The following is a 17,902-nucleotide window of genomic DNA, read 5'->3' as shown; positions in this document are numbered from 1 at the left end:
CATCTCAGATTAATGGATGATAAAATGGAGTTCACTGAAGACAAAGAACTTCTGAATAAACTGAGGTTTGCTTTAAAAAAAAAGTTTACTCAACTTTTCTTATCGACTTTAAAGATATTAATAAGTTTTCTTTTCCAGCAAAAATGTGAGCAAAAAGCAGACATTCTTGAAAAGGGATTTGGATGCGAGAGCTCTCTCTGCGTCGTATAGATTACAATTCCGTTTACCTCTTGCTGAGAAGGTAGATGGTAGAACTGATGGTACTCTGTGGACCCCTTACAATAAAAAGCATGTCTGGGGATTCATTTATGTTTCACAAAATTACATTTGCTTTGACAGCAGGGTAATTGCCATCTTGATCTTCCTCAAATTGTTCCGCAATTGATAGGATTTTTCACAGGTGAAAGACCTAGTGCAAGTTGTCATCCCTCTCAGAGACATTTACCATATAGAAAAATGTGACAAAAGGAGTTCATTGTCAAATGTTACTGATTCCATTTTGATAACGACGAAGACACTGTCGAGGCCTTCTTTTCTCTTTTCACAAATCAGCGATAGAGACTTCTTAATTGAGAAAATAGAAGAACTTCGTTCTAAACTGAAAGAGTAAGTTTTAATGAGAAATTTAACATTTTATTATATATTGATATGTAAAACATTTTAGCCCCAGTGATTCTGAATCTGCAGTTGATGATACTTCCAAAGGTAAGATTGCAAATTTAAAGTTATTATTGCTTTTTTCTAAAATATTGACTTTATTCGGATTTCAGAAAAATGGGAGTGCACCAAGCCAATGAGGATCCTTTTCAAAAAGGATATGCCAAAAGAGGTCAAGGCCCAGGAAGAAGTCAAAATAAAGCAATGGGAGATGCACTTTGAACAATTCGGTCGAGGTATATCCATGTACAAAACGACTGACATAATGAAGTTGCTCCTACGTGGAATCCCTGATGCCATGCGAAGGGAACTTTGGATGAATTTTTCAGGTATTTTAAGCACATCTTTTTTAACATTTGCATACTAGTAATAATAATAATAATAATATATATATGTTTTTTTTTTTTTTTAATTTTTTGTGTGCTATCAACAGCCAGGTCAAGTCTGCACCTAAGACAGTTCCAAACCCATTTGTACTTATGTTCATTCTTAAATACATTCATTCCTATTTACATATTATTACAGTTAGGGTAATGGAGTATTTGATATTCTGTCATCGACCCTCTCACATCACACATTCACACTAATAAATACATTCATGTGCAACACAACCTTATTACGAACAACCCGCACAACGAGGACAACAATCAAACCAAAATGTACACTTTTACAATAAATTTATTTAAAATTAACAATTAAATAACAAACCCTTTCCCAAAGAGTGTAAAGAAAATGAAATAAACAATGCTAATGTGAGTCCAATTGGTCGGTCGAGCCGTTCCCACTTGAGAGATGTCCTGCCGCCAGTGACAGTGAGTGTGGAGACAGGGCGGTGTCCATCTTCTAAGTCCGCAGCCAGCACTTTTCAAAAAAAGCAGGAAGATGTACAGGTTATCACATGAGTTGTCTCCAGGCCTGGGCTAGCTCTGCTGTCCCCGCTTCGTTGCTCCTCAATCCCCTCTCTCGCTTCGGCAGTTTGCCGGCCGGTGTGCTCTCCTCGTTGCGCAGGTTGTTCATAACTTTACACATATTTTGCAACTAATCTTATTGCGGATTGATGGGGTACTCTATATTCCACCATAGACCTCACATGACACATTCACACTAATAAATACATTCATGAGCAACACAACCTTTACACATATTTTACAACTAATCGTATTGCGGATTGATGGGGTACTCTATATTCCACCATAGACCTCACATGACACATTCACACTAATAAATACATTCATGAGCAACACAACCTTTACATATATTTTACAACTATCTGATTGAGGATTGAAGGGGTACTGTATATTCCGCCATGGGCCCTCTCACATCACAATTCACACTAATAAATACATTCACTCTCAACACAACCTTTACACATATTACAGTTAATTGAGGTTTTTAGTTGAGATAAAAAAGTCAATGGCACGAGCGGGATTCGAACCCACGATCTTCGGCTTGATACGCCGCTGCTCTACCATTGACTTTTTTTATCTCAACTAAATACCTCAATTAATTGTAATATAGTAATTGGTCAAGCGGACCGCGAAATTAGTGAATTGAACTTTACACATATTTTGCAGCTAACCTAATTGAGGGTTGATGGTAAACTCTACTCCACCATTGACCCTCTCACATGACATTCACACTAATAAATACATTCACTCTCAACAAAACCTTTACACATATTTTGCAGCTAACCTAATTGAGGGTTGATGGTGAACTCTACTCCACCATTGACCCTCTCACATGATACATTCACACTAATAAATACATTCACTCTAAACACAACCTTTAGACATATTTTGCACCTAACCTAATTAAGGGTTGATGGTAAACTCTTCTCCACCATTGATCCTCTCACATGACACATTCACACTAATAAATACATTCGCTCTCGACACAACCTTTACACATATTTTACAACTAACCTAATTGAGGGTCGATGGGTACTTGATATTCTGCCATCGACCCCCTCACATCACACATTCATGCTAATAAATATATTCTTTATCGCCTACACAATTATTATATTCAATAGAACGACCCCGTCTCCCCCATGAATCGGAACAGGGGGACACAAATATTCACTGACGTGCTCAAGCACAATTCTTAAATCTGGTGGCATTCTTGCGCGCTGTCTGTACGGAAGTAAGGAATTGCACCATTCAACTAGGTGGGACACATCGAGCAACCTTTCTCTACATGCTGTGCAAATATGCTAGCTTTGGTCCAAAAGTAAGTGTCTATGTGTCAACTGGGTGAGGATGACTCTTCTCCTATGAGTCATATCCGAGGGCCACCCCATCGACAGTGCTCTTGCTAGAGCCTCTCTATTGATCCGACCCATTGATTCTGCCACCTTCTTTTAATCTAGTTTTTTATCGCATTCCTAGCATCAGAGGGCTGGATTGGAAAGGTTGGGACGTCCCGGCCTTAGCCACCTTGTCCACCTTTTCATTACCCTCCAGACCTACGTGTCCAGGTGTCCAGACAACAATCACCATTTTGTAGAGATGGCCATATATATTTAATAGTCATAATTGACAATATTAATGACGACTACTAAATATAATTAATCAATTAATCATACTTTTTATCGGCTGAAGGTTGTGGGTTCAAATCCTGGTTATGACACTAGCTTTTTCATCTCAACCAAGACCTTAGATAAAAAGTATAATTAATTAAAATAATGCAGACAATTATGATTACTAAATACACGTATGAACTAATAATTCAAAAAGTACTTACTTTGCTAACAGCTCCCCGTGGCCACTAAATAATTCACCTTGAATCGAATCCTGATTACATTATATTTGAAAATATGGCAAAAAGAGGGAAAATTTGAAATGTTGAGGAGCTGGTGTCTGAGTCGATCGAAGTAACAACAGCCTAAGTGGTTAGAGCAGCGGTGCATTGAGCCGAGGGTCATGGGTTCGAATCCTACTCATGGCATTAATTTTTCATCTCAACCAAGATCTTGATAAAAAGTATAATTAATTGAAGTATGAATAATAAAGTATTAATGCAAATAAAGAAACTTTTTCATAATCTTAAAAAACAAGGGAATGTCAAAATCAACGTAATCACAATATAATTTGGATCTTAGTATGGTCCAGATAGAAAAAACAATTTTATTGCTACCTGCTATGCTTTATTTTAGCTATTTTAAGTCATCACCATGTCAAAATCACACATCAACAACAACAAGTTGTATACGAATTAACAAAATTAAGTTTTTAGTAGATGGTTTCAAATTTCTTAGAAGACCAATTCAGTGCCAACATTGCCAAGGGCTGTAACACTTAAACTTTTTATTTATTTAGGAGCTTGGAATGAAATGTGCAATGATAGGTCAGCGTATAGAAAGCTCGTAGCGAAAGGTTTGGGCAAGGCATGCACGGCAAACGATGAAATTGAACGTGACCTCCATCGTTCACTTCCTGAACACCCTGCGTTTCAGTGTGATGTTGGTATAAATACCCTTCGCCGAATCCTCACTGCGTATGCAGCTCGGAACCCTCAAATAGGTTAGTTATTTAATTTAAAAAAAGTAAAAAAAATCGTTCATTAATTCTTCGCTCTTTTAGGATATTGCCAAGCTATGAACATAGTAACCTCAGTAATGTTGATATACTGCGCAGAAGAAGAAGCGTTTTGGCTTCTTGTCTGCTTATGCGAACAGCTTCTACCTGATTATTACAACACCAAAGTTGTCGGTGCTCTAGTTGATCAAGAAGTCTTAGACGATCTCGTCTCAGCCTACTTATCACATTTACACTCATCTTTACAACTGTTTGGAATGATAAAAATGATATCACTGTCTTGGTTCCTTACAATATTTTTAAGGTAGTAATTATTAATACCTGCTTTAAATTGAGAAAATAATTTTTAAATTTTATTACAGCGTTATGCCTCATACGAGTGCTGTGAATATTGTTGATTGTTTTTTTTATGATGGGGCAAAAGTAATTTTCCAAGTAAGTTTTATAGTTTTTTTAATTTCATTTTTACCTTTTATTTAAAAATTTGCTTGTGCTTAGGTGGCTTTAACAATTCTCGACCTTAATCAAGAAGCGCTTCTTAAGTGCAAAGATGATGGCGAGGCTATGGAATTGTTCTCCAAATACCTTGCTGGGGTTTTTAATGAACAGGATCCAAAAAATACACCTGAGGGTGATGTCAAAAAGGTAAATTCCCATAGAAATATATTTATTTTAAAGAAGACCACTGATTATATTTGTGATGTTGGTTTCAGAGTATTTCCGTCCAGGCGTTGTTGCACGAAGCTTATTCAAAATATTCATGCATTACTGCCAACGAAATAGAAGCCTTGAGAAACAAGCACAGAACGCAAGTAGTTCAGGACTTAGAGGATAATTTAAGCTCGTCTGTCTTAAGAAGCCTGCTGCCTAATGATTTCTATAGCGAGGCGCAATTATCAGTAAGAATTTTATCAGTTTTTGTGTATATATTTACATAAACGCATTATTTTTAATGTTTTAGGACTTGATTTCATTTATAAGGGAAGAGGTTGTGTCTAGAAGAAAGCCTGAAGAAAAGTAAGTTTGTTCACTTTAAATAACTTTTGTAGAGTGAAAAAGAAAGTTGATCAAAATTTGCATTTTTTCAGATATGATCCATCGAAACCATTTTATGAAGCATACAAAATTGATTTTGACTTGTTTAAGCTATTATTTGAAAATTGTTCTACCTGGGGGAAGTGTTCTAAATCCGAAGACTTGGGCGCACGATTATTCAGGGTGAGAATCAATTTTAAAATATTTTTATGAACAGTTTACATGTTACTGTTTCAGCTTATGGACGCTGATAATGACGGATTGCTGAATGTAAAAGAGGTGGTCACTTCTCTGGGATTGACATCAAGGGCGGATTCTTCGGTTCGCCTGCGTCTTCTTTTTGTACTCCACCTGCCTCCGATTTTACCCATTGTCGAAACAAAACACGTTTACCTCCCAGGTACTCAGTTGTACTTTAATAACAACTACTGAGTGAAATTAGATTTTAAAATGACTGTAATTTTTTCTTTTTAATAATAAGATGGAGCTGAATTTGCCGCCGAGGCTACTGAATTTTTTGAGGACGGATCGTTCAGCATCGGGTCAAGTTCGGCTGACTCAACACCGATTTTAGAAACCGGGAGCAACCACTCAGGTATACAAAATGTTTAATTCTATCGCCTCATTTTGTTGACATTAGTTAAACTTATTTAGAGACACGGTGCTCATCACTGTAAGGTAAAGGTCCTGGGTTCGAATACAGCGGCCCTGCATTCAAACCTGACATACTTACAAATGTTTTTTTTTTTTTTTAACACTGGCACCCCGAGGTTTCATAAAACCTTGTAGTTGAAATACGCTCATATTAAAAAAAAATTTATTTACAATTTTTCAAATTTGAGTGCATTTTTTAAATTTATTGCTCGTAATCCTTTACCTTTGAGTGTTTGTTGGTTTAAATAAAATACAGTAAAACCTCTGTCACAGGGGTCCACGGAAAATCAAAAACCCCGAATAATGAAATTTATTGTTTAAATGCGTTAATTATAAGGTCAATTAAAAGGACACAGGTATATACATATTACTTTTATTAATATGTATCTAACAGAAAACATTTTGATTTAAAAATTTTTTTTCAACCAATTGTAAAAAATTTCCAAAAAATCAAATCGAAAAACAGTCTTCACAGTAACGTTGACAAAGCGATACTAAAGGCCTGTGATATAGATTTATTCCAAAAAACCCAACACCCTACGAGCTTTGAAAGTAGGGGTTTTCCAGAAGAGGTGCATCCTTCTGGAAGATGCACTTAACCTTTTAATGAATTACAATTAATTAAGGTTTTTAGTTGAGATAAAAAAATCAATGGCACGAGCGGGATTCGAACCCACGATCTTCAGCTAGATACGCCGCTGCTCTACCACTTGAGCTATCATGACCTCGATCCACTCGGACACTAACTTTCCATCTCAACCCCACCTTTTGAATTTTCCCTCCTTTTTGCCATTTTTCAAATGTCATGNCACGATAGCTCAAGTGGTAGAGCAGCGGCGTATCTAGCCGAAGATCGTGGGTTCGAATCCCGCTCGTGCCATTGACTTTTTTATCTCAAATAAAAACCTTATAATTGTAATTTATTAATTGGTCAAGCGGACCTCGAAATAAGTGAATTTAAGCTTTTAATGAATGTGTTCAATGTAGATAGACTGGTGAAAGTTTCATAGGAACATGGCAAAACGCTTTAAATCAGAAAAGACTTATAGCTATGTAAACTACATACCTGTATATATAGCATACATATACCCAGGGTACTGATAATTGGATTCCTGGATAATGCAGGTTTTACTGTATTTGAATATTGAAGGACACAAAGTGAGTTATTTAATATAACCTACAGACAATAATGCAAAAAATACAATGAATTAATTAATAATTATAACAGCTGAAGATCAAATTGGCCATACGGCATCTTCAAGCAATGACATCTCTGACACTCGTCCTGTTGCGGGGCTGCAAGTCGATCGTGATCACACTGGTATGGCACTGACACTCAATAAATTAATAAACAAACAAATTAAAAAAAAAAGCAGTGGTTTGAAAGATGCCCATTTCAGAACGTAACCTGACCATGTGGTGATGTTATCTTAGCAAATAGGCCTAATTGTTAACGCTGCTCTAGGTCTGAGCTGTGCCACACAAATCAATAACCCTCTCGTACCAACCTTACCCCAACTACTTCACCCCAAGGGGAGCGCGAACCACAGTTTGGAAAGCCCTATTTTTGCCTTGATCTCGGGCCATACTGCCTGCATTAGACAATGGTTTGTTTGGTTGTTTTGTAGGTGTAAACATTCGTTCCCACAAGTTAAGCCAGGAACACACTTACCCGATGTTACCTGACGCAAATCCAAATTCCGATTTTCCATAAAGTTGCATTACACCCGTGCACATCTACCCGATGCTATGCCATGCTAACCTACCCTACGCTCTGCGATCCCCACTGTCCAGATTTTCGCCGGGTCGCATTGAGTACAGTCGAAGACAAAAGAACCGGATACTCATATTTTTATTCAAACTACATGTATTATTGTCATTATATTAATTACAACATACTTATTTTAATATAAACCAAATTAACTGTGATTAAAAATTAATTAGTTTTTATTTAAAAAATTAATTTCAATGGTTTGGTAGAAAATTAATCAAAACACCGGAATACGATTTTTTGATATAATGAATTGTACTAACAATTTATTGTACTCGCTTCGGCGGTACATATACTAAAATTGGAACAATTTATTACATGGTTTTGCTCATAAAATCTAATTAACAATTTATTTCATAGTTTTTCTCGTAAAATTACACCATTTTGTAATGTTGGGTAGCATCAGAACAGGACATTCATATTTTTTATAATTTATTTCAAACTAAGTACATGTAATTTTGTCGTTATGTTAATTACAACATGTTATTTTAATGTAAAGAAAATTAAACGAGATCAAAAATGCATAAGTTTTATAAACATTGTTTAATTATGATGGTTAGGCGTAACTTTATTTAAAACAATTAAGTTTAACAAACAATTTATTAGATGGTTGTGCTCATAAAATTTAACTAACAGTTTATTATAAGGTTTTGCTCAAAATAGTGCATTAAGAACAAAACATTCGTTGCGATTGTGATAGTGATTATTGTGATAAACGCTGTCGACTGTACACGACGTGTACTTGCGTCGGATAGATGTGCACACCCCACCAAAACGTGGCAAGGCGTCGGGTAGCATCGGGTAGCGTCGCATGGCATAGCATCGGGTAAGTGTGTTCCCGGCTTAAAGGATGTCTGAACAGAGCCTTTGAACAGCATAAGTGTCAAGTGTAGTCTTCATTGACCAGTGAGTGGATGGCTCATGGATGATGGCCCAAGGTTACACAAGGACTGCTCACACTGTGGGCGGCCGCTAGGACATCTTAGCACTTGCACCTGAGCTCTATTTTGGGCCTTACAGAAACTAGGTACTGTCTGGCGGTTAAGCTCGCTTCCCTGCTTGGTCTTTGCAGTGCTATTTTTTGGTGCTCCCAAGATCCGGTAGGGGTAGGGGATCAGGGGAAGGGCATGTGTTTCGCTACTTAATTACTAATAAATTATTAAGCTGGCCATCTTTTCTGCCGCATGATTGCTTTCCACATGTTTGTAGTGGCTCAGTGGCCTGCTGGAGTGGCGATTGCGATGCGCACAGTGTTTTCATTAGTCGCAGGTACTCCACTCTCGTGAAGCCATTGTGCACATGCTTGCATATATTTCGTGCATTCAAAAACAATATGCTGTGCCGTTTCATGTTGACCACACTTACACGAGGGTATCTTTGAGACTAAATGAATGTAGTTTTGTGGTGAAGTCTCCGTGCGATGGAGTTAGGACGTTAAGTTATCAACCTCCATAAGTTTCATCTTTTGTCACTGCTCAATGCTTGTAAAAATCTCATGTGTATATGATTCACTGAGGCGTTCCACCTCCGTTGCCATTGTTCAATCACTCACTGGGCTGCTTTGCTTTATATGGTGGCAGATTTGCAAGGCTCATATCTATTAGCCATTTCGTGCAAATGTGTCTTGCATGAAGGTCTACAGAGCTGGGCATGTTAGAACATCTTCCAGTCGGCAGCACGCAGGAAGTGTGTCCAGGTTGGGAACAGCATAAAGCAGCACGGACTCGCACAATGGGGAGTAGAACACGAACCGGCTCATGAAGGAGAGGTCCCATGCTGTGCTTCTGATGGCCTTGATCTCTGCTATCCTTGCTGGCATCTTTTTATGTGCATTTACCCCAAAGCATGGTTCTGCAGTCATCTTCACTCCAAGGTACGTCACGACAGGGGGTGCTCTGATAATTTGGCCACCTAGATGTAAAGCAAGCAGTGATCACAGGTTTAATTTGACTTTGAGAAGCATAAGTATGGTCTATAAGTATGGTCTTCTCAGGTGTCATAGATAGCCTGACCTTATCGCACCATTTGCCTAGTATAGCAGCTGCCAGACTTCACCACAAAACTACATTCATTTAGTCTCAACGATAGATATCCCCATGTAAGTGTGGTCGACATGAAACAGCACAGCATATTGTTTTTGAATGCACGAAATATATGCCAAAGTGCCTCTTGTTTCAATCTCTGCCTTTGTGTGATGATGGCGAAGTAATCTACATACGCCAAGGCCTGGACACCTGCCTTTCTCATCTCCTTGAGTGCCCTGTTAAATAGCATGGCCCACAAGTACAGGCCAAATACAGAGCCCATCTGTACTGTCCTACTGCAGTTCGCACTGTACTTGCTTAGGGTTGCAGTCTGATCGGTTAAGTTACTGTAAATTAAAGCACATTTATCTTTTCGCACTCTGCTCACCAGACTGTAGAGCACCGTGGGCCACCAAATGCGGTCAAAGGCTTTCTTTACTTCAAAGAAGATTGCAGCCACATACTTGGCAGGAGATCGAGTCGCATAATCTATGGACAGGGCTATGTGTACACTTGGCATTTGAAGCACATCTATATAGCCATTAGTGACACAAGACTGGTAGTCTAGGTAAATCTTGCTCCTTTTGGCCATCTCTCTGCGGGCTTCTGGGGGAACTTCGACCACCCAAGACACAAATGAGGATGTCTCTTGCTGGCTTCATATCTCATGGTGTATAAGGGTATAATCTTCCCTGCTCCAGGACCTATCCGCAATTCATTGTTAGCCATCAGCTCCTCCTTCAATTCTCTGATGTGGTATCTTTGGATATTCGAAGGATCAAAATTCTTAGATTCCTCTTTCCCATCATTCACGGCTGCAGTCCGAATTGCTAGAACACAATAGCATTACTGTTTTTGCTATGTCCTCACCCAATTTAATCGCCAAGCCTCCTCATGCCGTGGTCCTTATGCCATTCAACCGTATTTTTTTAACCCTGAGGTTGAATAAGTCGTGAACTCTCTTTAGCAGGTCAGGGGGTTTTACCATACCATTGGGTAAATCCACAAGGATATCCTGCTCAACCATGGCTCACTCCATGTACTCTGCCGCAGTTAGCCTTTGTCTCGGCCACCCTCACGGGAGTGTGCCTTTTTTTCCTGGACATGGCAATTTCATACACATCCTTATTTCCATTGTCAGTCTCGGTCTCGCTTCTGCAACAGTGTGCTTCTCTCCTTCCAGACTTGGATGGCACTAGGGCATCCACCACTGCCTCTGAAGTTTCATGTACATTTTGAGCTTTCTATGGATCATGGCTTGTACCCACAGTTGAGTCAATTGTTGCACTGCTTCTAATGTCGTCTTTTCCGTTTATGTAGCAGCTGACTTTGTGCATTTGCTCCCTGGGTCTATCATGAAATGCATAATGTCTCTGCCTAACTAGCGTGTTTCCACATGCAGTGTGGAGATTTTGTCGCCATCGTTGCTATCAACGGTGTCATTTTTAGTTTTTCTCACCTTCTTACATCTAGCATACAGCTGCTTGTCCATGTTGGTGTCACTGAGAGCACTGTCAGTGTTGGTCTCCTCTATTTCATGTACTTGTTGTCTGACCTTGGTGACTGTGGAGTATTGCAATTCAGATTTTGCTGAAGTCAGAGGGGTTTGAGGGGTTGGCGCAGCCATGCTTGCTGAAGCCTGGTTGGTTCTGAAAGTGCTGGGAGCACTGGTCACTTGTCCTTGCCTGGCTGGGTGGTGTCCTGCTGTGGAAGGGATTTATACCCACTTCATCTGCTTTGCAAATTTTTTATGCTTTGGTTTGTATTTGTGTTCATTTGAGTTTCCACGAGTAATAGGATGCACAGGATACATGCTGGGAGGACTCCAACCCTGGCGCAAGGCGACTTAATACTCAGGAGTGGTGCCAGATTCCCCTGAGGCTCTGTTCAAGTCTCGGTTACCCACAAGCCCATTCATCCCACAGCACAGAATGCATTACACTTTGGATTGGGGTTGTCTGTCAGGGTTGTCTCCCTTAGTCTGGTTTCTCTGCTTATGCTCAGAACTCATATTTTGTCCTTAAGTTAGTTGCCAAAGCTAAAGCTAAAGGCATTACTCGGGGACCACGATAGGGATGTGGTGATAGGGCTTGGGGTTTCATCAAACCGGTCTGACTTTGGGCATTTCTCAGCATGTTTTTCAGGTGCTGCACAGACATCATGCTGAGACTAAGAAGCCCCATTTGGACCCCCACAGTCATTGACTTTAATTGATGCTCTAATGTTCTTTGAATGTATTTTTCCTCTTCTCTGTCTGATGTATTTGTCTCTGCATTCTTACGTCATTGTGCGCATACTACTTTTTTCTACTGGGATGGCCTTGATGTTTTGTCTGTTTGAATTTTTTGTTAAATTCTTTGAGTATTCTCTAAAAAGTTTTCTAATGGTGTCAAGTTGACTAATATGATAATTCTGAAATTGTCCCTACTAAAACGACATTTCTCCATGGAAATATAAATTTATTGTATTCAATTTTTATTTTTAGGGGAGGATGCATCATGGGAAGTTTCTAGCGTGTCATCTTTGAGATTGGCCGCTACTACTCCTCCAAACAAAACCAACCCAAAACTTCTGCCAAAAATGGGCATGTCCCATTTCAACATGTTGATCCTTTCTCTTGACGATTTACTCCAACAGCCGAGTTCATCTGATACAAACACAACTTTCTACACGGAGCATTATTTTAAAAATTTAGTCTCGTTGCTCATCGATTTGGGCGAGGTCGGAAGGAAATTCTATACGAGAAAAGAAGAGTTGGCGAGCAGTTTACAATCCAGCTCTGAAAAATGGAACGAAGACGAACCGGTAATGTTAATTTTTTTTTTTTTTGTCAATTGATAATGTTTATGTATTTTAGCCTCCTGATTTAAATGGAAATCCCGGGAAGGAATCGGAATGGGCACTCGCGGTAGAACAGTTTATTGCAACTATCCTCATAAATGAGGGAGTTGTGAACTTTTTCTCGAAAAATATCGATTTATGCCCTGGGCTGGCGATACTGCGGAAAAGTAGATTTTCAAAACCATTATACCTTGTATAGTAGTGTAAGTGGAGATATAGATTTATAACTGTGAGTATTTTAATTTATGAACTGTCTCATAATTAACTTTATTTATATTTTGTGTAGTTCTAAACAAAAATAAGCCTTTTTTTGTGTTTACCGTGATTTATGTTTTAAAATCTTAAGGAAGTCTAAAAATATGTTTATATATGCAATATTTAGACTAATGCATGTTCTATACTAACACAACTTTTTTTCAACGCCATTCCATTTCTCTCAATTTATAAATACTTTGTTAACTTGTGTTATGAGTAAAATGCCAAAACTGTTAGTGGTGTCACGTTTGAATTGTTCCCCTTGACAAATGTGTACAAATTGTTTGTAAATATGTAACATTTCATAAATTGTTTTTTAATGGTGCTATAATTAAATTTACTCAATCATTTCCTTTTAATAATATATTATAACGATTGATTTAATACCGTATATTTTTATAGTCAAAATATTTTAAGACATTTTGTCGAATTTTAAGCTCATTTATTTGTAACTAAATAAATATATTTTGATTTTTCCTGTTTGGTTTTTTTTTACTGATATTTAAGTTAACAGGATATGACGATGATGATCTTTTAAGGGGAAAACACATATTTCATGCCTAAGAATTTTTTTTTTTTAAGTAAATATTTGTGGTGAAGTACTTCTGAAGTATTTCTAATAAATATTTTGAAGTGAAGTTTGTGTCTGTGTGTGAATTAAACTATTTATTATGTCAGACACTATTCTACGAATTTGCGATACAACTAAATATGGATACCTTGATAGATGATCAAACTGTTGTATATAATTTATATATTGACGAAATAAAGCTGTGATATTCCGATAAAGTGAGTCAAATTTTTCACCAATCATTCCAATTTATTTGTTTTGACTACTTTTTTCATCGGTGTAATGCTTCACTTAAGCCTTTGCCACTGCTCATCTCATTTACTTCCCAAAATACTTCCGTGGAAGCATGTAAGGCTGCGTCTCTCATTTCAAAAGGCATTTTATGATCCTAGCTTAATTTTTTACTGCTAATTTATAATTATAGAAAATGTGAGATTGTTCTGTATTGTCTGTGAGGTGATGAACCTGTAATTTTGGTCTGTCTATCCTTGCCAGGTTGGTCTGTCAAATGCATTTCGCCGTGTCTTTTTTTTTTAACCAGGTGCTACTAACATTTCAGCCCCTACTCACTGTTATAGCCGATGGGATACTCGATGGTGCGCTCGGCCGTTTTATTGATCAGACAATAACAATAATTCAATTATACAGGGTGGACCCAAGCGATTCAGCCACACTTCCAGATCTTATAGAAAATTGAACGCTGAGTAAAAAAGTTCCTATGAACCTGTGTCCGCAAACCCTTCAGTTTCGAGCTACAGGCAAAAAACCATGAAAAACAACATTTTTTGACCTTATTCGTGAAATTATTAGTAAACCGTTAGCCTCACCTAAAACAGCTCGAAACAACATCTATAGAGGATTAATTTCTGCATTGAATGAGATTGGTATGGTATGGTATGGTGGAAGGGATGCCGGGAAGCGGGGTTTGTATTCCCCAGGCACTGCAGCCTTCTGGCTTATTGTACCTTCCCAGTTCCCCAGTTTAGTCAATAGACTCAATCCTTCTTCTCAGAAGTATCAGGNTTTAAGATTTTCCAGGACACAAGCGTTGATGGCATGTATTCTGCTTGAAAGACCGAAGTATACTTCCCTAATGAGTTTTATTGCTCATATTTTGGGCTTGTACAGAAAACGCCTGATCCGGTTCCTTCGTTTGTTTTGGAGCCATCCGTATACCATATCATTGTATCTGGTGCTTTCCTGTGTTCTTCCTCTCCTTTATAGTCTGTTGTTAATTTCTGCATTGAATGAGATTAAAACCAGTCTGATTGGCCGAACATTTAATTTTTGGCAATTTTTCAAAGTTTGGAAGTGAAGGGGTACACAAAATTCATCATTTCTGACATTTTTATTGAAAATTCACAACTTGAACACTCTATCAAAAAATTCTCTGTTAGATTTTTCGTACATTATTTCATTCTGTAGGGGGTACCCATCAGAAAACAGTAACATTCGATTAGGGTGAAAAGCAGTAAATTAGCCAAAATTCGAATGTTTCATGAATCGGACGGTGGTTGGTCTAATGTGACGGAGAATTTTTTGATAGGGTGTTCAAGTTGTGAATTTTCGATAAAAATGTCAGAAATGGTGAATTTTGTTCACCCTTTGAATTCCCTTCACCTCTTATCTTCAAAAAATCGTCAAAAATGAAATTTTTGGCCGATTAGACTGGTTTTAATCTCATTCGACGCAGAAATTAATCCTCTACAGATGTTGTTTCGAGCTGTTTTAGGTGAGGCTAACGGTTTACTAATAATTTCACGAATAAGGTCAAAAAATGTGGTTTTTCACGGTTTTTTGCCTGAAGCTCGGAACTGAAGGGTTTGCGGACACAGGTTCATAGGACCTTTTTTACTCAGCGTTCAATTTCCTATAAGATCTGGATCGTTTGGGGCCACCTTGTATACGTACACACATACACAGCATATACAATTTCTGTATGCGAACACTCCTATTTTTCAGGAGGCCCTCATTTGACCTCTTTATATAATGGCTCATCCCTACTCGCTCCTCGTAAGGGGCCAAGGTTACATTAGTTATCTTCCAATTAGATCTGACACATTGATGAACCTTTCTCTACAAATGGAACACTTGTGCAAGTTCGCTCCAAAAGCAGGTGTCATGTGTAAGACGGGTATGGCTGATCCTCAATCTGGTTAGCAGGTTTCTGTCCTTTCATTTCAGACTCTTGTAGGGCCATTGTTCAGTTGTGCTCTTCACATACAGGACCTTTTTGGACAACCCCATCCACCTACACTGCCAACACACAGCTTTAACTTTACTGCTTGGTGCCGGATCGCAGTAGTTAGGTCTGGACAGCTTTTACTGTATTGTCTTTTGAAACTTTTTTGACCCATGGACCCCTTTTTATAGTCAAAAATTGCCGACGGACCCCCAAGTGAAAAAGCCACATAAATGCATAATATAAAAATTACAAATTAAAAAAAAAGTTTTGTTGAAGAAGTATTTTTGAAATTATAAATTATAATATTAATTACTTTTGTTTAAAATAAAATATAAAAAAATTAATGACTTGGATAAACTCGATGAGATGTTATGAGTGTATAATTTCTAATCGGTTTCTTTCTTTTGTGATGAGGTTCATAACGGCACTGAATCAACATTCTACCAAATAGAAAGACGGGAAAGCAGTCAACAAATTCTGTACAATAACCCATAATGCAGGATATAAAATTGGGATCTGTTTTTTTAACCAGAATTTGTGGTATCCTTGTTCAAACATTGGTTTAAGTTCCTCGTTTGTGGATACTTCAATAAGCTGCTCCTGTATTAGTATGGATTCATCTGTGTTTGTCCACGCGCAAAAGGGTTCAACACCCAGTCGGGAATATCCAAGTGAAGAATGTCTTCAAATCTTTGGTTCAAGTATGCATGAAGAGCCGTTAAGTGTTGACAGTATGCAAGCAAATCTTCATCTCGAATTTGCAATGTCGAAAGATTTGGAAACAGAGCATTCTCCTCTTCCCAAGTTTTGTTTGTAAAGAAAAAGTTTTGCAACAAATGCAGATATTACGCTACTAGTTTTGATTAAATTTAATTGGTCACCTTGTAGTTTCAAATTAGTTTTGTTAAAATTTGGCAAATAAATCAGACATGTAGACTATGTCATCTTTTGAGTTAATTAAATTATGTCATAAATCATTGTCTTTGGTTTTCAGAAATTACAACACTGAATCAAAGAGCGCAGAAAATCGATTTAAACATGCACTTTTAGAATTATTTTATATTATTATTTATTACAATTAATTAAGGTTTTTAGTTGAGATAAAAAAGTCAATGGCACGAGCGGGATTCGAACCCACAATCTTCGGCTAGATACGCCGCTGCTCTACCACTTGAGCTATCGTGACCTCGATCCACTCGGACACTAACTTCCCATCTCAACCGCACCTTTTTGAATTTTCCCTCCTTTTTGCCATTGGGACCACTGACTTTTTTATCTCAACTAAAAACCTTAATTAATTGTAATAATTAATTGGTCAAGCAGACCACAAAATTAGTGAATTTAATTATTATTTATATTATATTATTTTATATTAAACCTTGCGCGGACCCCCTGACGTTGTTCAGAGACCCCCAAATCAATTTTAATTTTCCACAGACCCCCTGAATGATACTGGGGGGTCCAGAGGGACCACTTTGGGAACCACTGGTCTACATGTTCGTTGCCCTCCAATTTTTGATAAGCAAGCATGTTCTATCGAATAAATATTTTTTTTTTTAACAATAAAAGATCTGGCAAGAACCTGTTATACCATGTGATGGTGGGGGGGGGAGCTGGCCATTGCTAGAACTCTGTGTTTAGGATTTAGGTTGATTGGTTTAGGGTTGTGTTAGAGGTCACAAGGTTAGAGTGGGAAGATGAAGATAGGGCTTGAACTGGTGGTTTGATGCAGAAGAAGAGATTGTAGCAGAAGTTGTGATTTGTGGTTGGTTAATGATGTCGAAATGACTGTTGAGGACGCAACAGCACTTTTCATTAAAAGGACTGGATTCTTTGGATTTTGGATAGCTTGGCTGTACCCCACAGCTCAACTCCCTAAGTCCAAATCAGTCTAATTAGTGTCATATTTTGTTGTGTATACTCATTGTAAATTTGGGCCTAAGAAAGCATCTTATTTGTCCATGTCTTTTTTTGTGTGTGCTCTTTGTCTTCTGTCCAAGTAGAACCGAAGGTAGGAAATTTGGTCGGATGGATATACCTTACTGTATATTTGCACTGATGGGCAAGTACTACTAAGTGTGAACATGCTGGCTCTTTTGTTCATTTAGCTTGATGCGCCACCGAATGCACCAGTTGATGAGGCCAAGATGATCTAGGTGAAAGATGCTCTGGCTACAGGAGGATTGCGGTATTGTCCGTGAAGATCATATTAGGATGTCAGCGGCGTTAGCTGTGTAAATTGATCCTAGGTACTCCCTTGAGGAACACCAGCCTCGATGCCTGAAAATTCAGAACCTCAAACCACGAGAAGAACTTCAGGAAGAGATAGTCGATGTAAGAAAGGATGCGTTTTAATTTGAAAATTAAAACAAT

At 38.1% G+C, this 17,902-nt stretch overlaps 1 protein-coding gene across 6 annotated transcripts in view; it reads left to right on the top strand.

The window, feature by feature from the left end:
• Positions 1–17,902, top strand: part of LOC106669903 (TBC1 domain family member 9B) — a 32,838-nt gene that overhangs the window by 11,711 nt on the left and 3,225 nt on the right. Inside the window, exons 7-24 of one of the 6 annotated variants that reach the window (XR_002910371.1) lie at positions 9–65; positions 139–343; positions 401–606; positions 665–705; positions 771–986; positions 3,975–4,178; positions 4,239–4,497; positions 4,556–4,628; positions 4,692–4,838; positions 4,907–5,092; positions 5,155–5,210; positions 5,282–5,411; positions 5,466–5,628; positions 5,710–5,823; positions 7,111–7,203; positions 12,163–12,482; positions 12,535–12,721; positions 17,638–17,863. Coding sequence is in view for 4 of the 6 variants with exons in the window: in XM_024227362.1 (XP_024083130.1) it covers positions 9–65; positions 139–343; positions 401–606; positions 665–705; positions 771–986; positions 3,975–4,178; positions 4,239–4,497; positions 4,556–4,628; positions 4,692–4,838; positions 4,907–5,092; positions 5,155–5,210; positions 5,282–5,411; positions 5,466–5,628; positions 5,710–5,823; positions 7,111–7,203; positions 12,163–12,482; positions 12,535–12,717 (2,653 nt within the window). In the remaining 2 variants the exon portion in view is untranslated. Of the gene's footprint in view, positions 1–8; positions 66–138; positions 344–400; positions 607–664; positions 706–770; positions 987–3,974; positions 4,179–4,238; positions 4,498–4,555; positions 4,629–4,691; positions 4,839–4,906; positions 5,093–5,154; positions 5,211–5,281; positions 5,412–5,465; positions 5,629–5,709; positions 5,824–7,110; positions 7,204–12,162; positions 12,483–12,534; positions 12,748–17,637; positions 17,864–17,902 lie in introns of all 6 variants that reach the window. The other 5 variants (XR_002910370.1, XM_024227362.1, XM_024227361.1 and 2 more) reach the window with 5 other exon arrangements.

The sequence above is a fragment of the Cimex lectularius genome, unplaced genomic scaffold, assembly GCF_000648675.2.
Source record: "Cimex lectularius strain Harlan isolate CLEC.00 unplaced genomic scaffold, Clec_2.1 scaffold193, whole genome shotgun sequence".
NCBI lineage: Eukaryota > Metazoa > Arthropoda > Insecta > Hemiptera > Cimicidae > Cimex > Cimex lectularius.
This window is presented reverse-complemented; position numbering and strand designations above follow the sequence as displayed.